This window comes from Carcharhinus amblyrhynchos, chromosome 34, assembly GCF_965287045.1.
Source record: "Carcharhinus amblyrhynchos chromosome 34, sCarAmb.v2.hapA, whole genome shotgun sequence".
Taxonomy (NCBI): domain Eukaryota; kingdom Metazoa; phylum Chordata; class Chondrichthyes; order Carcharhiniformes; family Carcharhinidae; genus Carcharhinus; species Carcharhinus amblyrhynchos.
In genome coordinates this window covers 5,365,532-5,389,434 of record NC_137357.1, presented here as the reverse complement: position 1 = coordinate 5,389,434, position 23,903 = coordinate 5,365,532, and the positions used below count along the sequence as shown (strand labels likewise).

The 23,903-nt window shown below is 46.6% G+C and overlaps 1 protein-coding gene across 1 annotated transcript in view; it reads right to left on the bottom strand.

Annotated features, from left to right (window-relative positions):
- Positions 1-3,496: 3,496 nt before the first annotated feature.
- bmp1a (bone morphogenetic protein 1a) overlaps positions 3,497-23,903 on the bottom strand; it is a 209,879-nt gene continuing 189,472 nt past the window's right edge. The window contains exons 16-21 of the mRNA XM_080216817.1: positions 20,314-20,494; positions 15,807-15,932; positions 11,304-11,431; positions 10,062-10,275; positions 8,512-8,762; positions 3,497-4,811 (exon numbers count right to left, since the gene is read on the bottom strand). Coding sequence (XP_080072943.1) covers positions 4,677-4,811; positions 8,512-8,762; positions 10,062-10,275; positions 11,304-11,431; positions 15,807-15,932; positions 20,314-20,494 — 1,035 coding nt within the window. The 3' untranslated portion in view covers positions 3,497-4,676. The remainder of the gene's footprint in view (positions 4,812-8,511; positions 8,763-10,061; positions 10,276-11,303; positions 11,432-15,806; positions 15,933-20,313; positions 20,495-23,903) is intronic.

The window sequence follows — 23,903 nt, the reverse complement described above, 5'->3', positions numbered from 1 at the left end:
CCCAATTAATCAAGATCCTGTTGCAATCCTACATAACCTTCTTCACTGTCTACTAGGCCACCAAACTTGGTTTCATCTGCATAATTTACTAACCATGCCTCCTAAATTCTTACCCGAGGGAGGATGCCTGATGAGACCAGAGGAAGCTTCACTGGCCGGCCATGCCCTTTTCCAGGGCATTCATTTCCCTCAGATGCTGCTGCTCTTCCGCACTAGTTAAAATACATGTTGATCTCTCAATCCCTCCCCTACTGACATTGCTCACCATTTAAAAAAAACATCATAATCGACAGGAACTAAGAGCAAACACTTCATCTTTGAACTAAAATCGGCTGGGTCCACGAAAGATGTCGTGTGACACGGTACAAAGGTACATAAAGTGGAGCTCCTCTCTATAATGTCCTCCAGCCCCACAACCCTCCGAGATAGCTGTGTTTCACTCATTCTGGCCTCTCCATTTGATTTGGTTTGATTTGATTATTATTATCACATGCATTTACAATGAAAAGTATTGTTTCTTGCACTTTATACAGACAAATGTCTGTTTTCAGCCTCCCTGATCTTAATCCCTCCATCCATTTTTAAAGTTCAAAATTTTAAAGTTTAGTTTATTTATTGGTGTCATAAATTGGGCTTACAGTAAGCAATGAAGTTAACTGTGAAAATCCCCTAGTCGCCACACTCCAGCGCCTGTTCGGGTTACACTGAGGGAGAATTTAGCATCGAACCCGCATGTCTTTTGGACTGTGTGAGGAAACTCACACAGATATAAGAACATAAGAAATAGGAGCAGGAGTAGGCCATCTAGCCCTTCGAGCCTGCCCCGCCATTCAGTAAGATCATGGCTGATCTGTCGTGGCTCAGTTCCACATTCCCGCCCTCTCCCCATAACCCTTAATCCCCTCGCTTATCAAAAACCCATCAACCCGTGTCTTAAAAATATTTAGCGAGGCAGCCTCCACCACTTCAACAGGCAGAGAATTCCAGAGATTCACCACCCTTTGAGTGAAGAAGTTCCTCCTCAACTCCGTTCTAAACCGCACCCCCCTTTATCTTGAGGCTGTGCCCCCTAGTCCTACTGTCCTTTCTGAGCGGGAAGAGTCTCTCCACCTCTATCCTATCCATCCCATTCATCATCTTATATGTCTCAATGAGATCTCCCCTCATTCTTCTAAACTCTAACGAGTACAAGCCTAGTTTATTCAGCCTCTCCTCATAGCTCAAGCCTCTCAACTCCAGTATCAGCCTAGTAAACCTCCTCTGCACTCCCTCCAAGGCCAAAATATTCTTGCGTAAGTGCGGCGACCAAAACTGCACACAGTACTCCAGCTGCGGCTTCACCAATGCCCTATACAGCTGCAGCAAGACCTCCCTACTTTTATATTCAATCCCCCTCGCTATGAAGGCCAGCATCCCATTAGCCTTCCTGACCACCTGCTGCACCTGCAAGCTGGGTTTTTGCGACTCACGCACAAGGACCCCGAGGTCCCTCTGCACCGTCGCCTGCTGCAGTTTTTCGCCACGTAAGTAATAGTCCTTCCTACCATTATTCCTACCAAAGTGGACCACCTCGCACTTGCCAACATTAAATTCCATTTGCCATTTCCTGGCCCATTCGCCCAGCCTACCTAGATCCTTCTGCAGACTCTCCACACCCTCCGCGCAATTTGCCGTTCCACCAATCTTGGTGTCATCAGCAAATTTGGGGATGTGGGGAGAACATGCAGACTCTGCACAGACAGTGACCCAAGACCGGAATTGAACGCAGGTCCCTGGCAATGTGAGGCAGCAGTGCTAACCACTGTGCCACCGTGCCGCCCCATTTGTGGCCGTGCTTCCAGGCTTTGAGTGCTTGCTTTGAGTTTGACGACACTCCTCGCCTGAAATTTCTCAACGCAATAACATTTTAACATTGTCACACGGGTCTACGGACTACCAATGCCAACAGGAGAAACCAGGGATTGTGCCAAGCCAGAATGTGGCATGGCACTTGTGTCAATTTGTCTTCTTCACCTCCTCAGTGAATAATTCGAGTACTGATACCTGCCTGGCTGCTCTCTGGCATTCTGAGTGCACCAACCTTTGGGAAAACTGATGCTATAAGATTAAGCATGGTGCCACTTACCTATGTTTGACATTCTTCTTCTTTCATGAGTCCTCAAGAAAGCTAAATGGATGCTTAGTCTCTGCGTCCATTCTAAACACACATTGACACATGTCTGTCTGAGGGAATTTAAATCATAGAATCCCTCCAGTGCAGAAGGAGGCTATTTGGCCATCAGGTTTGCACAATCCCACCCAGGCCCTATTGCCATAACCTTACATATTTACCCTGCTAATCCCCTAGACACCAGGGTCAATTTAGCAAGGCCAATCAACTGAACCCGCGCATCTTTGGACCGTGGGAAGTAACCGGAGCATCCAGAGGAGACCCTCGCAGACACGTGCGAACATCACACAGACAGGCTGGGATTGAGCCCAGGTTCCTGGCGCTGTGGGGAGCAGTCCTAACCACTGTGCTGTGGGAGACAGCGCAGGAAGGTGGAGTTGAGGTAAAGGGTCAGCCTTCATCTTGTTGAACAGCACAGCTGGTTTGAAGGGCTGAATGGCCTCACTCAACTCATATTTCTGTTCCTGTATTCTGAATTCCCAGCTAAAAACAGCCAGAGATTCTATAGATAACTTTAAAGATAAAAAAAGGGAGATGTATCTTCACAAGTTTCTTTCAATTAAAATCTTTTAAAATATAACCCAGGCTATTCAGGCAGCTCAGATCCCTAACTTAGGTTTGCAAGAGTTTTAATATAGATAAATTACAAAAATAATTTCCTGTCTTTTACTTTCAGATATCATTCTCGCAGTGCCAGCTGTGACTCAGTGGTTCAAATGCTTAAACAGAAGGAATATGAGCTGGGTAAGGCCATTCAGCCCATCTCATTGTGGGTTCAAGTCCCATTCTGGAGAGCTAAGTGGGAAATCCAGGTTGACGCTTTTGGGACCGCACCGAGGGATTGCCGCTCAGCCAGAGATGCCGTCTTTCAACTGAAAGGCGGGTGTAATAGACCCTATTCAAAGAATAGGAGGGTTCACCAAGTATCCTGGTCAACGTGTATCGCCCAACTGACATCACTGCGAACAGATTATCTCATTATCATATTTCTTCTTGTGGGAGTTTGCTGTGGGCAAACTGGGATTTGGGTCGCTCTGAGATTGTGAAAGATGCTATAGAAATGCACAGGGGGGTTGCGATCTAATTCCCCCCTTGCAATCTTACACGCTTGTACACAGTACACCGGGAGATCCGGCTCCTGCGCCCATAAAGATCAGCAGCCGGCTTCCTGCCATGAATAGGCTCTGCCCATTTCCCCTGCTGGCAAGAATCACACTTTGCCTCTTTTTTTTCTCTCTGTAAGTACGATTGTGTCTGTGAGCTCGCCCAAATAATGGGCAACAAAAACAAGACCATAAAACAAGGGACAGAATGCAAAAGCTGCAGCATTTATTTATTCATTTTTTTTTATTGGGCTTCTGAGAATGAACTTCCAAAGCTTATCAGCCAAATTTGACACAATCTCCTACTGGTGCGCCTTTCCCAGTGGGGTTGAATCACAGCTTCGCAGTCAAGGAGTTTGGGCGGGGGGAAGTGCCCTTTAGCTGCACTACAGAAAATAGTACTAGTTTTATCTGATGTACACTGCTCAGCAGGCAGGAGGTAATACTCACCCACGCCCCCTCCAGGATGTCAAAATGAACGTGACTGCAACTCTTTCAACATTATAAAAATTGCTTGCAACCCCCTCTCCCATCCCCCCGCACGCAGACTGAATAAAGGAGATTGCTCTCTCTCCTGTGATAAAAGGCCAGGACCCGAATATAAACTCGAAGCTGCAGGAACTGTTTTGCATGCTACCACATATTATTGAGCGGGTATTTAAGTGTCTACCCCCTTTTATCGTAGAGGTTTCCCACTCCCCCCCTCTCCACCCCCATCTCCTTCCCCAACCCTAAGCACCACTGAACAGTGGAAAGAGAGCAAGTAAGGCAGCCTGTTCCCAAACCTCCGCCAGTGGTGCTCTGGCCGGAAGTGCAAGGTTGGACTACACTGGCTCAGCAGGGGGCCTTCCGGGATCAGCTCGACGCCTACCCCTAACAGCCCAGCACCCTTTTGGTGTGGCAGGCTAATGGCCTGCTACCGCATTGGCTCATGATCATGGTCAAGTGATATCAATTGAACATAACAAAGTCTGAGAGAGAGAGAGAGAGAGAGAGGTTTCGCAGAAGTCCAGGGGCCAAGTACGGGTGGCTGCACTGGCCCGTCTTGCATGTTGTTTTAACGAAAGCTTAGGTATGCCCCTTATTAAGAGGGAGGGGTCGTACAACAGCTTTCGGTCATCCTCCCCTGAAGGGATCTCTCACAACACTGAGTCCTTTTTTTTAAAAATTTTGAGAACACGGCAATACTGAGTTCGCGTGGCGATTCCCAGTCACTCGCTGCACTGAAGCATCACATATCATAATACACTCGAGTCATTTCAGCTTTTTTTTTCATTTTAAAGTGCTGAAACTTTCGGAAATGGCTATGTTCCTCACGTGAGAATTTTTTTTTTGTTTACAGTACGAATAAAAGAAGAAAGTTGCAAATTCCAGTCTCTCAATTGGTCAAGGGTCAAGGGGGGTCATTTTCTCAAGTGGAGAGTGTCCTGGAACTTGGTGCTGGTGTAGCGTGCGTGGAAACCTTTCTTGTTAATGGTGTCGTCCGTGTGGAAGCGAATCATGATTGAATCGCCAGCTGAATAAATCTCCTCAGGCGGCTGCAACAAAAAATGTTTACCCATCAGTCGAAGGCCCTGTAATTCCCCCGCTAAGCCGTACATTTTTAAAAAATTTGTTCATGGAACATGAGTGTCGCAGGCTGGCCAGCATTTATTGCCTATCCTTAGCTGCCCGAGGGCAGTTGAGAGTCAACCACATTGCTGTGGCTCTGGAGTCACATGTAGGCCAGACCGGGTAAGGACGGCAGATTTCCTTCTCTAAAGGGACATTAGTGAACCAGATGGATTTTTCCGATGAGCGACAATGGTTTCATGGTCATTGTTAGAATGACAACTTTGTATTGGATGTACTGTGACCAATGGCTCAGCTGACCCAGTAAACCATGGAACCAATTACAGACTGATGTCATAGTCAGCTGATTCACTATAAATAAGGAACTTTGTAGAATTGTGGGGAGCTTGGAGGAGCCCAGGGCGAGGCCCCAAGTTTGGAGTTATGAAGTTTCTTTATTGAACCCTTTGTTTAATTTACAAGTTGGAGTAAGTTTTGTTGTATTTTCATTAGCTGCATTTTGAAGAGTTCCTTCTGAAGAAACAGTCATCAGTAGATTGTTAATTCCAGAAACTTTGCTATTGAATTCAAATTGCACATGGGCATCACTGGCTGGCCAGCATTTATTGTCCATCCTGAGTTGGCCCAGGGCAGTTGAGAGTTAACCACATTGCTGTTGCTCTGGAGTCACATGTAGGCCAGACCAGGTAAGGACGGCAGATTTCCTTCCCTAAAGGGAACCATATGTGTTTTTCCAACAATCGACAATGGTTCATCAGCAGGTTCTTAATTCCAGATTTTTTTTGATTGAATTCAAACTCCATCACCTGCCATGACAGGAATTGAGCCCAGGTCCCCGAAATGTCAGCTGAGTTTCTGGATTTTGAGGCCTGGATCAAGTGGATGTGGAGAGGATGTTTCCACTAATAGGAACAACTAGAACCAGAGGGCACAACCTCATACTAAAGGGACGATCTTTTAAAACAGCGATGAGGAGGAATTTCTTTAGCCAGAGAGCAGTGAACCTGTGGAACTCTTTGCCGCAGAAGGCTGTGGAGGACAGGTCATTGAGTGTCTTTAACACAGATAGATAGGTTATTTATTAATAAGGGGATCAGGGGTTAATGGGGAAAAGGCAGGATAATGGGGATGAGAAAAATGTCAGCCACGACTAAATGGCAGAGCAGACTCAATGGCCGAGTGGCCTTATTCTGCTCCTATGTCTTATGGACTCATGGATTAATAGTCTAGTGATTATACCACAAGGCCATCACCTCCCCCTGCCCTTGGTCTTGATTTCATGTTGTTGTGCTCTCCCTGCCACTCCTTTGACCCACTGGCTCCAGTGAGGGAAGGAATCTTTCCCCTTCGCTGATATAAAAACCCTGTGGGAATGTCAGCAATCTTTTACTGCTACTGCTCCATTGTGTTCAGAAACCCAGCGTCTGGGCTATCCTGCTCGGCAGTCACTGCTTTCCTCAATAAAACTGACTCCAAAAAAATACGCTTGTTCAAACAGGGATGTGTGGGGATGTGTCTCTGTGCACAAGTGTCTATATTGACAGGCAGGTGGTCCTGTGGCACATTGGGGTGGCGACCGCACCTCAGAGCCAGAAGCTCGGGGTTTGAGTCCGACCCCAGCGCTTGACGACCAAGGAAGGCGCATTCATAACATGACCAAACAACTTGAGGGTCAACTTGTAGATCCTTTCATATGTCTAAGGCAGGTGGTGAGAGTGGGAGAGTCTCCTGACCAGCCATGCTTGATGCGGAAAGACACCCCTCAAGTTATAGACCTTGGTGACAGGTTGGCGGTCTGTGCAGAGAAAACCGAGCTATGAAAACAGGCTAAAGTTTCTGGAAGCATCAGGAAGCTTCTAAGAGAAAGCATGTATGCATGCATGTGTACCTGGGAACCCTTTCCCATGTGTGTATATGCGTGCAAATAAATATTAAGTAATGCATGCATGTGTCTACATGCATGTGTACATCTGTGTATGGGTACATGTATGCAAGCGGGTGTGTGCATATTTTTTGTTCATTCATGGGACATGGGCGTCACTGGCTGGCCAGCATTTATTGCCCATCCCAACATGCATGCATGTTTGTGTATGTGTGTGTGCGCGTGCGTGCATGGACATACTTCCTGCTCTTTAAGCACAGTTTAGAATTATCTCTGCTGTCAGTGAGCTAATGGATGAAGTGTCGAGCGAAGGGCAGATGCTGGCAAGTCACCCACTCCTCGTGACCAGGGAAGTTAACCAGTGCTAGGGAGATCAAGAGTGGATCTGTACATCATGATACAAAGAAGCATGGAACCAAGCAACAAAGTTCATCCAATTCCTCCACTCATAGGCAGGGTTCTCAACAGTGGATTGTCATTGAAGGCAAATTAGTTGGACTCTTTTGTTTTATTCATTCGTGGGACATGGGCTGTAGCTGGCTGGGCCAGCATTTATTGCCCATCGCAAGTTGCCCAAGGGCAGTTAGAGTCAACCACATTGCTGTAGCTCTGGAGTCACATGTAGGCCAGACCGGGTAAGGACGGCAGATTTCCTTCCCTAAAGGACATTAGTGAACCAAATGGGTTTTTTCCGACAATTGACAATGGTTTCATGGTCATTGTTAGAGTGACAACTTTGTATTGGATGTAATGTGACCAATGGGAACAAGCTGTAAGTGTCAGCTGACCCAGTAAACCATGGAACCAATTACAGACTGATGTAATCGTCAGCTGGTTCACTATAAATAAAGAACTATGTAGAATTGTGGGAAGCTTGGAGTAGCCCAGGGAAAGGCCCCACATTTGGAGTTATGAAGTTTCTTGATTAAACCCTTTCTTTGATTTAAAGTTGGAGTAAGTTTTGTTGTATTTTCATTAGCTGCATTTTGAAGAGTTCCTTCTGAAGAAACAGTCATCAGTAGATTGTTAATTCCAGAAACTTTGCTATTGAATTCAAATTGCACATGGGCATTGCTGGCTGGCCAGCATTTATTGCCCATCCCTAGCTGCCCAAGCACAGTTGAGAGTCAACCACATTGCTGTGGCTCTGGAATCACATGTAGGCCAGATTGGGTAAGGACGGCAGATTTCCTTCCCTAAAGGGCATCTATGAACCAGATGGTTTTTCCGACAATGGTTTCATGGTCATCAGTAGATTCTTAATTCCAGATTTTTTTTTACTGAATTCAAATTCCACCATCTGCCGTGGCGGGATTCGAACCCGGGTCCCCAGAACATTAGCTGAGTTTCCTGGATGAATACTCCAGCAATTATACCACTTGGCCATCACCTCCCCCCTTGTCGAACATGGTCATTGCCTGGCTCTTGTGTGGCACAAATGGTACTTCTTACTTACCGCCCAAAGGTCTTGCTGCATGTGGACATGGGTCCTCATTATTTGGGGAGCAATGAATGGGATTGAACCCTGAATTACCTTTCACCAGGGGGAGGGAGGGAGGGAGGGGGGTGGTGATGGTGGTGGTGTGGCGAAGAGGTCACAGAAGCTGGCTGGTCTTAGGACACAATCTTGAGGAACTCCTACATTCTTGGGACTGAGATAATCAGCCTCCAATAACCACAACCACCCTTGGCTTTCCTTCCCCACCACGCCCAGTACGATTGGCAGTCTGTGCTAACTGGGGCCTATTTCACAGGCTGGAATTGGGAAAAGGCTGAGCTCTTACCCCGGAGCCGCAGAACCTGCCCAGCCTGGGAGCAGTGTCGTCCGAGCCGTCAAACAACTCCATGGAATCGTAGCCACAGTCTGGTTCCTCCTCCACCTCGAAGGTCTGGAATATCAGCTCCACCCCGTACCCTTCTTCTGCCCGGACCACCCACTGGCAATCTGTTCCTCCAGGATAATTGTTATCTCCGAACTGCGAGTGGGAGTACAGATCCTTGGTTTTCACCTCTGCCTTCAGCTTGCCCCCACATTCTGCAGGATAAAACATGGACACTGGTGTGTAACACTGGTCTCCTGTACGAGTTTGCCAAGGCAATTACATCCTTTCCGTGGCTGCAGTACTGGCTGAATAACACTGGCGCCTCTTTACGGTTAGCTATTTTCATTAACAAGTCAGCAATTTGCGAGGTCCTACCCAGCTTGGGCTGCAACTCATCAAACCAGGACCGATTTCCTCACTCTCTTCAATCTAAACTTCTTGCCTTGGTGGGTCACCCACTCTCTTATGACCCAGGAGGTTGGGGGGATGCGGTTTCAAGTCCCACTAGGGCTCAAAACCATGGGTGGCAAGGTGGCACAGTGGTTAGCACTGCTGCCTCACAGCATCAGGATTCAATTCTCGGCTTGGGTCACTGTCTGTGCAGAGTCTGTATGTTGTCCCCATATCTGCATAGGTTCCCTCAACGTGGTCTGGTTTCCTCCCACAGTCCGAAAGACATGCTGGTTAGGTGGATAGCCATGCTAAATTGCCCCTTAATATCCAAACATGTGTAGGTTAGGTGGATTGGCCATCTTAAATTGCCCTTTAGCGTCTAAAGATGTGTAGGTTAGGTGGATTGGCCATGGTAAATTGCCCTTAGTGTCCAAAGATGCGTAGTTTGGGTGGATTGGCCAAGCTAAATTGTCCCTTAGTGACCCTGGATTCCTTGATTCAAGGGATTAGCGCAGCAAATATGTGGGATTATGGGATCAGGGTTTGATGGGATTGTTGTCGTTGCAGACTCGATGGGCCAAATGGCCTCCTTCTGCACTGTATGGATTCTATGACAATTTCGGTGGCTGATCAGGGGCAGGGAGGGAAGACATGGGTATCATTGTACAGCTTGTTACAGTGCTCCTCTTCTATTTGCTGAATGTACTGCTTTGTCCAAGAGTCAATAGATAGGCTTAAATTGGATAAGTATCAAGAGTTAAACCTTCACTGACTGATGTCCTTCTCACTGGGTTTTGAAGTGTGATAAAAGCCCCAGGTCTATACTGCTTCATCCAACAATGGCTCATGTCTCATCTGCAAACACAGTCTCAATTACACTGCTTCAAGATCACAACTGCCTGAGTGGGTGGAGTGACACAAGTACAAAGCACAAAAGACAAAGCGAAACACAGGCTTAGAATTCCTCCAAGTGACTCCACCCTTATAGCTTTGAACGTCGGTCTCTGAAGCAGCTCAAATTAATGACTGTTAATGTTGTTAGTGTGGTGGACTTGCTTCATCTCACTGCAATTCGACCAAGTAGAGAGATGCGATCTGTAATAGTGGAGGATCCTTACCTGAAGTGTGAGTAGCTTCAAAGCCTTTTTTCTGCACAGAGTTGTCGGAGAAGAATTTAATGAACATCCGGTTGAAGGTGGAGATCAGAGGCTCCGGCTTCTTACTGCCACAGAATCGACCAATAACTTTGGCCTTTGCGTCTTTGCCATCGTAAAGCTCTAGGTGGTCGTACGCACATTCCTGGTGCTGTTCGATGTCCAACTCATTGAACGCCTTCCAAACAAAAGTAGATTAATCCACGTTGGCAGAAGTTTCCCCTCACCCACCAAGGCGCAAGACTTCAAATTGCAAAACTCCATGGACAAGAGTCCCCTCAGAAGGGGGAAGGTTAGGGGAGATTTCATTAAAGATGATGGGTGGCAAGGTGGCACAGTAGTTAGCACTGCTGCCTCACAGCGCCAGGGACCTGGGTTCGATTCCCAGCTCAGGTCACTGTCTGTGTAGAGTTTGCATATCCTCCCCGTGTCGGTGTGGGTTTCCTCCAGGTGCTCTAGTTTCCTCCCACAGTCTAAAGATGTGCAGGTTAGGGGGATTGGCCACACTAAATTGACCCTTAGTGTCCAAAAGACGTGTAGTTCTGTGGACTGGCCATGCTAAATTGCCCCTTAGTGTCCAAAGATGTGTAGGTTCGGTGAATTGGCCATGCTAAATTGCCCCTTAGTGTCGAGGGGATTAGAGGCTAAATATGTAAGGTTGCAGGGATCCGGCCTGAGTTGGATTGTTGTCAGTGCAGGCACGATGGGCTGAATGACCTCCTTCTGCACTGTAGGGATTCTATGATTCTTTTCAATGATTCTATGATGATGAGCTTTGATAGAATAAATGAGGAGAAATTGTTTCTATTGGGAGGAGGGTTGGTAACTAGAGGACACAGATTGAAGATAATTTGGCAGAGGAATAATGAGGAGATTTCTTTAACATCATGTGTTGTTGTGACCTGCAAGCCAACTTAAAAAGGGCTTTCAAAGGGGAATCGTATATATCTGCAAAACGGCAATTGTGTACTGCTACAGGGAAGAGCTTGGGGAGCGATTACAGCACAAGTATGATGGGCCAAATGACCATTCTCTGTGCTGTATCATTGTCTGACTCTCCATACCTCCCACATTGGGAATGGAGTGATGCCATGGTTGTGACTCCGTGTGGTTCCAATCTGGTGCTGCCAAACCAATGGCGCTGAGCAAGTTTGCAACCTTCTGCCAAATCCCAAATGGGCTCTCTCGAAAAGAGGGTGTTCTTACCAGTTTAACCCGGTGCCCGGGCGTAGTTATGATCTCCCAGGTACACTCCTTCCGACTTGTGTACTTATTGGGCCAGTTTGGGCTGGTGATGGTGCCTGAAACACTGTTGATTTTGTGTTCACATCCGGCTGCAGTCGTAAGAACATAAAATCATGTTAAATAGGAGCAGGAGGAAGCCATTCGGCCCCCCGGGCCATCCCCACCAGCCAATAAGATCATGGCTGATCCAATGCAGATTTAACTCCACTTTCCTGTCTGTTCCCCATTTCTCCCTTGATGACCAAAAACCTATTGAATCAACTTTGAACATTCTCCGTGTCTGCATGGCTTTCCTCCGGGTGTACCAGGTTCCTCCCACAGTCCAAAAATGTGCTGGTGAGGTGGACTGGCCATGCTAAATTGCTCCTTAGTGTCAGGGGGGCTAAAAGTGTGGGGTTCTGGGGATAGGGCATGTGCAGACTCGATGGGCCAAATGGCCTCCTTCTGTACTGTAAGGATTCTATTCTATCATCAATGAGCCAGCCTCCACTGCTCTCTGAGCTGGAGAATTCCAAAGTCCAACTAACCTCTGAAAGAAGAAATCCCTCCTCATTTCCATATTAAACAGGTGCCCACTTAGTTTGCCCCCTTTTGCCCAGGAGGGGAATCGTCTTCCTAACATCTCCCAGGGGACGCCAAGTGATATTATTGCTAGACTATTAATTCAGAAACTCAGCTAATGTTCTGGGAACCCGGGTTCGAATCCTGCTACGGCAGAAGGAGGAATTTGAATTCAGTAAAAAATACCTGGAATTCAAAATCTACTGATGACCACGAACCCATTGTTGATTGTTGGAAAAACCCATCTGGTTCACTACAAAAGACAAACAAAATTACAGCACAGGAACAGGCCCTTCGGCCCTCCAAGCCTGCACCAACCTTGCTGCCCAACTGAACTAAAATCCCCTGCCCTTCCGGGGACCATATCCATCTATTCTCATCCTATTCATGTATTTGTCCAGATGCCCCTTAAAACTAACTATCGTATCTGCTTCCACTACCTCTCCTGGCAGCAAGTTCCAGGCACCCACCACCCTCAGTGTAAAAAAACTTGCCTCGTACATTTCTTTTAAACCTTACCCCTCGCATCTTAAACCTATGCCTGCTAGTAATTGACTCTTACACCTGGGGAAAAAGCTTCTGACTATCCACTCTGTCCATGCCCCTCACAATCTTGTGGACTTCATCAGGTGACCCCTCTCAACCTCCATCATTCCAGAGAGAACAAACCAAGTTTCTCCAACCTCTCCTCATAGCAAATACCCTCCATAGCAGGCAATGTCCTGTAGCCTCTCCAAAACCTCCACATCCTTTTGGTAGTGTGATGACCAGAACTGAACACAATATTCCAACAGCGGCCTAACTAAGGTTCTATAAAACTGCAACATGACTTGCCAATGTTTAAATTCAATGTCTCAGCCAATGAAGGCAAGCATGCTGAATGCCTTCTTGACTACCTTCTCCACCTGCATTGCCACTTTCAGTGACTGTGTACCTGTACACCCAGATCCCTCTGCCAATCAATAGTCTTAAGGGTTCTGTCATTTACTGTATATTTCCGATCTGTATTAGGCCTTCCAAAGTGCAATATTTCACATTTGACCAGATTAAACTCCATCTGCCATCTAGCCATCCAAGCCTTCAACCAATCTGTACCCTGCTGTATCCTCTGGTCCTCACTGCTATCCGCAAATCCACTAACCTTTGTGATGTTCGCAAACTTACTAATCAAACCAGTTACATTTTCCTCCAAATCATTTACATATATTACTAACAGCAAAGGTCCCAGCACTGAACCCTGAGGAATGCCACTTGTCACAGCCCTCCATTCGAAATGCGCCCTTCCACTGCTACACTCTGTCTTCTTTGACCGAGCCAGTTTTGTATCCACCTTGCCAGCTCAGCTCTGATCCCATGTGACTTCACCTTCTGCACCAGTCTTCCATGAGGGAACTTGTCAAAGGTCTTACTGAAGTCCATGTACTGCCTTAATCTCTCAATCATCTTTGACACTTCCTCGAAAAACTTGATCAAGTTTCTGAGACATGACCTGCCCTTCACGAAACCATGTTGTCTCTCGCTAATATGTCCATTCATTTCCAAGTGGGAGTAAATCCTGTCTTGAAGAAACCTCTCCAATAATTTCCCTACCACTGACGTATGGTTCACCGGCCTGTAATTACCTCAATTATTCTCGCTACCCTTCTTAAACAATCTTAAACATTGGCTATTCGCCAATCCTGTGGGATCTCCCCTGTAGCCTGTGAGGATACAAAGATTTCTCTCAAGGCCTCAGCAATTTCCTCCCTTGCCTCTCTCAGTATTTTGCGGTATATCTCATCAGGCCCTGTCTACCTTAATGCTTAATTCCTTTAGTGAAGGAAATCTGCTGCCCTGACCCAGTCTGGCTTACATGTGACTCCAAATTCACAGCAATGTAGTTGACTCTCAAGAGCAACTAGGGATGGGCAACAAATGCTTGCCAACCAGTGATGCTCATGTCCTACGAATGAATAAAAAAAACTACCCTGTCAAATTCCCTCAGAATCTTACATGTTTCAATGAGATCATTCTTCAAAACTCCAAAGAGTAAAGGCCCAACCTGCACAACATTTCCTTGTCAGATTATTTCATCATCCCAGGAATCAGCCCAGTGAGCCCCTTATGAACCATTTCTAATGTCACGATATTCCTCCTTAGGTGAGGAGACCAGAACTGTATGTGGTAATCTCAGTACAGTCTCACCAAAGCCCTGTTGAGTTGTAGCCTACTTTTAGATACTCCAGCCCTCTTGCAGTAGAGGTCAGCATCTTTTTTTATTCATTCATGGGACATAGGCGTCGCTGGCTGGCTAGCATTTATTACCCATCCCTAGTTGCCCTTGGAGGGCAGTTGAGAATCAACCATATTGCTGTGGCTCTGGAGTTACAGGCTGGGTAAGGACAGCAGATTTCGTTCCCTAAAGGACATTAGCGATGATGAGTTTTTCTGATAATTGACAATGGTTTCATGGTCATCAGTAGATTCTTAATTCCAGAAATTTTTTTTAATTGAGTTTAGATTCAATCATCTGCTGTGGCGGGATTCAAACCCATGTTCCCAGAACATTGGCTGAGTTTCTGAATTAAAGTCTAGCGATAATATCACGAGGCCCTCGTCTCCCTTATATTCTGATCATAGCTGATCATCAAATTCAATATTCTAATCCCTCTTCCCCCACTATATCCCTTGATCCCTTTCGGCCCAAGAGCGATATCTAATTTCTTCTTGAAATCACACGTTTTGGTCTCAACTACTTTCTGTGGGAGTGAATTTCACACATTCATTACCCCCTGGGTGAAGAAATTTCTCCTCACCTCAGTTCTAAAAGGGTTCACCCCTTATCCTCAAACTATGACCCCCTAGTTCTGGACTCCCCCCACCATCAGGAACATTCTTTCTGAATTTACCCTGTCGAACCCTGTTAGAATTTTATAAGTTTCTATGAGATCTCACTCTTCTAAACTCCAGTGAATATAATCCTAACCGACTTCGTCTCTCCTCATATGACAGACCTGCCATTCCAGGAATCAGCCTGGTAAACCTTCGCAGTATTCCCTCTACAGCAAGGACATCCTTCCTTAAATAAGGAGATCAAAACTGCACACATATTCCAAGTGTGGCCTCACCAACGCCCTCCAACTGCAGCGAAACATCCCTAGCCCATACGAAAATCCTCTCGCGATGAAGGCCATGTTTAATGTGAAACATTTGTGTGCAATTCTGTGCCTTTCCAACATTGTACAATGCAAGGTGCACCTCACGTGTCTCCTTTAACTATAACTCACTGCACTGTGCTGTAGAATTAATCCTGCTTTTATCGAGAGACTCTGTTGATTTGTAGTTTGAAGGCTCTGCGTGAATGGAAACCACAAGTTCCAACTCTGCCTCCAATCGTTAGTTGACACTAACATGGGTGTCACAGTGGGCGGCATGGTGGCACAATGGTTAGCACAGCGCCAGGGACCCTGGATTCAATTCCCAGCCTCGGGTCACTGTCTGTGTGGAGTATGCACATTCTACCCATGTCTGCGTGGGTTTCCTCCGGTTTCCTCCCACAGTCCAAAGATGTGAGGATCAGGTGCATTGGCCGTGCTCAATTGTCCCTTAGTGTCCAGGGGGATTAGCAGAGTAAATGTGTGGGGTCATGGGAAGAGGGCCTGGGTGGGATTGCAGGCTCGACGGGCCGAATGGCCTCCTTCTGTACTGTATGGATTCTCTGATTCTCCACAACACAACAGTGTCAATATTCAATCTGTATTTAAACTACTGTAACTCTTGACTAGCCCACCAGAGGGAGCAGTAGTCAGTGGTGAACACGCACCAGGAAGAGAATGTCTCCCACATTACCAATACTTCTTGATGTGCAGAGTCAAGAGTTCCCAGAGCCCTCCGTCCTGTTATCATGAGTCAAATGTCACTCACCTTCCTTGCAATCGTGCTTGTTCTCGTGAAGCATGAAGCCACTGCGGCACTGGCATGTGTAACTCCCAAAAGTGTTGACACACTCATGCTGACATCCGCCATTGTCCTTGGAGCACTCGTCCTTGTCTGGGTGGGGGGGAACAAACATGGGGAAGATGAAGGAGGCGGCTCAGGATTATTAGCCCAAAAACACAGTTCAAAACTCCATCCCCACGAATAGTCACCACTCCCCACCTCCCCTAGTGCCCTGCTCCTCTGATGTGCTCGGGAACCACAATTCCCCAGCAGTATTTTCTGGTGAGCCGCTCTGCTTAAGGAATCAGTCAGGATTAAAACCAGAGCCTGAAAAACCTCATTCCTTTCTGTCACATCGTTATTCCTATTCCTTCAGTGATTTGGCTGCTTACTTAGAAATCCCATACTGTCTCCAACAGACACTCACAGCACAGGGTTAGAGACAGAGTAAAGCTTCCTCTACACGTTCCCATCAAACACTCCCAGGACAGGTATAGCACAGGGTTAAGAACATAAGAACATAAGAAATAGGAGCAGGAGTAGGCCAACTAGCCCTTTGAGCCTGCCCCGCCATTCAATAAGATCATGGCTGATCTGTCGTGTCTCAGTTCCACCTTCCCGCCCTCTCCCCATAACCCTTAATCCCCTTGCCTATCAAAAACCTATAATATATTTAGCGAGGCAGCCTCCACCACTTCAACGGGCAGAGAATTCCAGAGATTCACCACCCTTTGAGTGAAAATATATATAGATACAGAGTAAAGCTCCCTCTACACTCTCCCCCCATCAAACGCGACCAGGACAGGTACAGCACAGGGTTAGATACAGAGTAAAGCTCCCTCTACACTCTCCCCCCATCAAACACTCCCAGGACAGGTACAGCATGAGGTTAGATACAGAGTAAAGCTCCCTCGACACTGTCCCCATCACACACTCCAAGACAGGTTCAGCATGGGGTTAGTTACAGGGCCTGGGTGGGACTGTTGTTGATGCAGACTCAAATGGCCTCTTTCTGCATGGTAGGGTTTCTCTGATTCTAGGACACAGATTACAGATCATTGGCAAACAGGCTGGAGGGGAGATTTTAGTCTGATGTGTAAGGCACTGCCCCGCAACAGTAACTTTCCCTAGCCCTGGGGAAAGAGCACAGAGTATCTAATCAGATAGCCAGGCACAATAGGTAGCCTCCTCCAGAGCGCTCTGATTCAATCTGTACTAATGTAATGACATGAAGCTGAGGAGACAACCATCCATTCGGCCCAAACCAAAGAGTTTGCAAGATTCTTGTCGAGTCATTCTTGTCTAGATCCTAAAGAGGGCAGTCCTGCCTAATTCCATTACTCAGACCTTTCAGTTCCTCTGGGGTCCAGTTGTTCTGCTGTAATTTTTGAAAGAATGATGCTTTCACCCCTTTATCTTCTTGCTACTGCAAAGAATATATTACAAGATAATCCTCCCACATGGCGATTAAAATTTCAAACAAGCTGACCAAGCCAACTGGGAGAAGGCAGATAATGCAACATTCGCTCTCAAATTAGCTGAAGCAGGCTTCCAACTAACCTCCAGCCCCTACAACTCTCCAAGACCTCCTCCAGCCCCTCCAACCCGCCGAGATCTCTGTAACCTCCTCCAGCCCCTCCAACCCTCCGAGATCTCTGTAACCTTCTCCAGCCCTGACAATCCTCTGAGATCTCAGCAACCTCCTGTGCCCAATAACCTGCAAGACTCTGTAACCTCCTCCAGCCCCTACAATCCTTCTGAGATCTCTGTAACCTTCTCCAGCTGACAACCCTCCAAGATCTCAGTAACCTCCTCTAGCCCAATAGCCTTGCAAGATCTCTGTAACCTTCTCCAGCCTGACAACTTCCAAGATCTCTGTAACCTCCCCCAGCTCCGACACGCCTTCCGAGATCTCTGTCATCTCCTCCAGTCTCTACAACCCTCCAAGATCTCTGCAACCTCTTCCAACTTTTACAACTCTCCAAGATCTCTGTAAACTCCTCCAACCGTCCGAGATCTTTGTAACCTCCTCCAGTCCCTACAACCCTCTCAGATCTCTGTAACCTCCTCCAGTCCCTACAACTTTCCAAGATCTCTGCAACTTCCTCCAGCCCAATAACCCTCCGGAAGCTCTGTAACCTCCTCCAGCTTCACAAACTTCTGATATCGCTGTAACCTCCTCCAGCCCCTACAACCCTCCGAGATCTCTGTAATCTCCAACCCTCCAAGATCTCTGTAATCTCCGCCAACCCTCCAAGATCTCTGTAACCTCCTCCAACCTTCAGAGATCTCTGTAATCTCCTCCAACCCTCGAGATCTCTGTAACCTCTTCCACCCCTGCAACCTCTAGGATGTCTGTGGCCTCCTCCAAAGACTCTGCGATCTCTGCTCCCCTCTAATTCTGGCCTCCTGTGCACTCCCGATTTTTATTGCTCCATCATTAGTGGCCATGCTTTTGGATGCCTGGTTCCAAGCACAGGAATTCCTTTCCTAAACCTCTTTGTCTCTCTTTCTTTCTTTAAGAGATCCCATAAAATCTGTTTCTTTGACCAAGCATTTACTCACCCAACCCAATGTGGCCCATGTATCACATTTTGCCTGATCACATTTCCATTAATCACCTCGGATGTTTCACTAAATTAACGTCACTTTTTAAATGCAGTTTGTAGTTGACTGGAAGTTATTTTAAAGGCAACATAAACCCTATACTTGCTAAGAAGGGCTTATGTATTGAGTTGACTCCATCATGATGATAGTGAGCTACAGCTATAGGTTTTTTTTATGTTTAAGGGGACTGTTTACAGAGTCAGCTCTATTCTGCAGGCAGTCGATGTGTTTGGGATACATTTAGTTCAGATGCTGGGACAGCAGCATCATTGCTCATTTTAGCTATATAGTGTTTACTTAGGATAGAATTAATGGACTTTTGTTTATAGATGAAGATTTTCCTTGGGGTTTTGATTGAAGGAAGGGAAGGTGGGTTTAAGTAGGCAACGTTATATGAAGATGTGGTTAATGGAAGGAGTTGGATCTGTGGGAGAGAAACAGCTTTCCTGGCTTGAAATTTTTTGAAGGCAGATGTTTTCTGGAAGCTGCCAAAACTCTCTCTCTCTCTGAAAGCGTCAAGACTGTCTACACTTATTATAGCAAGTATATTTATGGTTCTTAACTGTATTTAAAGTGGATTTTAAGTCTGTAAGAGCAATGTTGCTTATTTGGAACTGAAACAGTGGTAAGTTAGAAATTAAAGACATTTCCTTTCGTTTTGAAATACTGCTCAACTGTTAATGGTTAAACTGTTTCATTTGTTAGAGTTGTAATTAAATTGTATTATTAAATAAAGTTTGTTTTGCTACAAAAGATCCCTCCTATAAAAGATCCCAGCACAGTGGTTAGTATGCACAGTGCCAGGGACCCAGGATTGATTCCTGGCTTGGGTCACTGTCTGTGTGGAGTTTGCACATTTTCCCTGTGTCTGCACAGGTTTCCTCCATGTTCTCTGGTTTAAGAACAGAAGTAGGAGCAGGAGTAGGCCATCTGGCCCCTCAAGCCTGCGCCTCCATTCAATGAGATTATGGCTGATCTTTTTGTGGACTCAGCTCCACTTACCCGCCCTCTCACCATAATCCTTAATTCCTTTACTGTTCAAAAATTTATCTATCCTTGCCTTAAAAACATTCAATGAGGTAGCCTCAAATGCTTCACTGGGCAGGGAATTCCACAGATTCACAACCCTTTGTGTGAAGAAGTTCCTCCTCAACTCAGTCCTAAATCTGCTCCCCCTTATTTTGAGGCCATCACCCCACTTCTAGTTTCACCCGCCAGTGGAAACAACTTCCCTGCTTCTACCTTATCTATTCCCTTCATAATCTTATCTGTTTCTATAAGATCTCCCCTCATTCTTCTGAATTCCAATGAGTATAGCCCCAGTCCACTGAGTCTCTCCTCATAAGCCGACCCTTTCAACTCCGGAATCAACCTAGTGAATGTCCTCTGCACCCCCTCCAGTGCCAGTATAACCTTTCTCAAGTAAGGAGACCAAAATTGTACACAGTACTCCAGGTTTCCTCCCACAGTTCGAAAGGTGTTCTGGTTAGGTGTTAAATTCTCCCTCAGTTTAACCTGAACAGGTGCTGGAATGTGGCGACTAGAGAATTTTCACAGTAACTTCAATGCAGTGTTAATGTCAGACTACTTGTCACTCATAGATAAATAGACTTTAAAAATAAACTTTGTCAGTGGAATCATTTCTGGAAGGAAGAATCCTATCCTCACATTTATGCCAAAATAGAAAGATTGTTGGAGTCTAGCCTGGCTTCACAATGTACCTTGGTGTTCTGGGTCAGAACCTAACAAAATTCACCCAAAGCAATGAGGCAGGTATTAACTATATAAACTTTAGCACGCTGAGTGAGTGAACGAAGATTAGTCAGGGGTATCACTTTACATGCAGTAACCCGCCTTGCACCCTGTGAAGACACAGCGGACATACCTGAGAAGAAGTGGGCCTTGAAACCTTTCTTGGAGACGGTGTTGTCCGACTTAAACTCAATCCTCATGTTGTTGTACTGGGAGGTGATCACCTCTGGCTTCTCTGCGCCACAGAATCTGCCGTGAAGCTTGGAGTCAGCAGAGAGGCCGCTGCGAACCTCGACGTAGTCATATTTACAGACCTGGAACCCAGCAGATCACAGTTCAAAACGTCACCTCTCATGCCAATACACAGGATACAACATCGATAGATCAAATTGCACCAATTCAGCAAACATAATCCGTACTGCAGGCATGGTGGCACAGTGGTTAGCACTGCTGCCTCACAGCGCCAGGTAGCCAGGTTTAATTCCCGGCTCGGGTCACTGTCTATGCGGAGTTTGCACATTCTCCCCGTGTAATTAAGAAGGCGGCAAATGGAATTTGCGAGAGGGATGGACTTTAAAAACAGCGAGGTTATTTGCAGCTGTATAAGGTGCTGGTGAGGCCACACCTGGAGTACTGTGTACTCTTTTGGTCTCCTTACTTGAGAAAGGATACACTGGCACTGGAGGGGGTGCAGAGGAGATTCCGGATTTGAGAGGATTGACTTATGAGGGGAGGCTGAGTAGACTGGGGCTATACTCATTGGAATTCAGAAGAATGAGGGGAAATCTTACAGAAACATATAAGATCATGAAGGGAATAGATAAGATAGAAGCAGGGAAGTTGTTTCCACAGGTGGCTGAAACTAGAACTAGGGGCATAGCCTCAAAATAAGGGGGAGCAAATTTAGGACTCAGTTGAAGAGGAACTTCTTCATCCAAAGGACTGTAAATCTGGAATTCCCTGTCCAGTTGAGGCTAACTCGTTGAATGTTTTTAGGGCAAGGATAGATCAATTTTTGAACAGTAGAGGAATTAAGGGATCTGGTGAACGGGTGGGTAAGTGGAGCTGAGTCCATGACAAGATCAGCCATGATCTTATTGAATAGCAGAGCAGGCTCAAGGGATCAGATGGCCTTCTCCTGCTCCTAGTTCTTACGTTCTTATGTGTCTGCGTGGGTTTCCTCTGGATGCTCCGATTTCTTCCCACACTCCAAAGATGTGCAGACTAGGTTGATTGGCCAGGCTGAATTGACTCTCATGTCAAGGAGGTTAGCAGGGTAAATGAGGGCTATGGAAATATGGCCTGGGTGGGATGTGGTCAGTACAGATTCGATGGGCCGAATGGCCTTCTTCTGTACTGTAGGGATTCTACGATTTCAGATTCCAGTCAGAGTCCAAAAAAATTGAAATAATATAGCACTCACTGTCAAGAGCGCAGTTATATTGCTAGTTGCGCATAGGCAAAGTTACTCCTGCGTTGTGATAAACAGTCACAGTGTAATCCCAGAGTGTGAACTGGATTCTGATTCCAGTGTGGTGAGGAACAAGGCAATCTCCCCACACTTGAGTGGGCCAGATTTTACCATTGTATTGCACCCGTTTTTCGGGCACGAAAACTTGCTAAAGTCGGGCATGAGGTGAGTAGTGCAATCCACGACCGCTTGTTTCCCCCTTTACCAAGGGCCTAAAATGGTCACCATTGGGCACTGCACCCAAAATTGGTGCAATGTCAATTTAAATACATTTGCATGCATTTAAATTGAATTAATGAGCTCCACTCTCAAACTTACCGGCACTTCCCCCCTTAACCATTGTGTTCACCCTTCCAGATTCGGCACGAAACAGACATGGTCCAGAAAGGTCTGTGTTGGGCGCTCCAGCTTCTGAAGAGGTATGTTCAGAGCTTTCGACAGCTCTCCGACTCAGATCGGTGGTGGTGGTTGGTTGGTTGGCGGGGGGGGGGGGCACAGAAGGGAGGCTCTTTGTTGCGGGGGGGGGGGGTCCACTGCCACTCTGCGTGCGATGGAGGGGGGGGTGGTCCACTGCCATTCTGCATGTGATTGGTGGGTGGGTGCAGGGGGCTGTGATCGCTCTGGGTAGCAGAGGGATAAGGGGGTCAGTTATATTATGGGGGTGGGGCAATAGCTGTGGGGGCCAGAGGAAGACATTATCCGGCCTAGGAGTGATGTGGTGGGAAGCATTTTTCTATTTTTTTTACTGCGTATGCGCAGTTGGAGGCTGTGATCGGAGCTGAAGTGTTTCAGGTGTGCTGAGCCCCGTCCACAGGCTTCCACAGCACGATTCAGAATTGCTGCTATTTTTTCAGGCAGGGTGTGTATGGGAGCACCTGAGAATGGGTCTAAAAATCAGATCTGAAACACTCCCAGTTTCAACATTAAAATGGTGAAATCAGTCCAAGTTGTTTCTGCGCCTTTATGATTGATCAAACTTCATTAACCACAGTAACTTCTATTTATACAAGATCCTTAACGTAATAACATATCCTAAATTGCTTCACATGGCAAGTGATGTGGAGAAAGGTGTGGAGGGAATTCCAGAGGCAATTGAAGCCAGGACCTTCAATGGTGGGGTGATTAAATTCGGGGATATATGAGAGAAGTGCAGATTATTTTGGAGATTTGTGGGGCTGATGGTGATTACAGAGATAGGGAGGGAGCGAGGCCATACAGTGATTTGAGCACAAGGATTAGAATTCTAAAAATAAGACATTGCTTGATCAGGAGCCAGAGATCAGCTAGCACAGGGGGTAACTAGGGATGGACCTCAGTTAAGAACCCGATACCAGAGCTTTATTCCAGTATGGAGAGGATAGAATGTGGGAGACCAGCCAGGGGTACGTTGGATAGTCAAGTCTGAAGGTAATGAAGATAGGGATAAAGCTGAGGCAGGAACAAAGTCGGGTGGTGTCACTGAGGGGGAAATAGATAGCCTCAGTAATGGTGTGAATTTCAGGTCATAAACTCATATCAGGGTCTTAATCTCAGGCTGTTGCGATGGATGGAATTGTTAGATAGGGACCAGAGTCTGTACTGGGCACTAAAAACAATATGGGGATTGGAGTCTGGATATATGCTGCGCATTTCACTCACTTGATTCACCCCTTAACAACACTCACAGAGATCATCCATCTGTTAGAGTGTGTCACCCTCCTCTCCATGTTCCTGTTCTCATCTACAGTGTCCCAGTTTGGGGTGCAAGAGAATGGGTAGCATTCAGGAAGCCCTTAGAAAGTGTGTGACTGTGTCTTAGGATCCCTACAGTGCAGAAGGAAGCCATTCAGCCCATCGAATCTGCACCGACCACAATCCTACCCAGGCCTTATTCCCATAACCCTACATATTTACCCTGTGAATCCCCTGGCACTAAGGGCTATTTAGCATGGTCAATCCCCCTAACCTGCATATCTTGGGACACTAAGGGGCAATTTAGCATGGCCAATCCACCTACACCTGCACATCTTTAGACTATGGGAGGAAACCGGAGCACCCAGAGGAAACCCACACAGACACAGGGAGAATGTGCAAACTCCATACAGAAAGTGACCCAAGCCAAGATTGGAACCGGGACTCTGGCACTGTGAGTCAGCAGTGCTAACCACTGCGCCACTGTGCCACACCATGCAGTTAGGTGGATTGGCCATGCTGAATTGCCCCTTAGTTTCCAAAGATATGCAGGTTAGGTGGATTAGCCATGCTAAACTGCC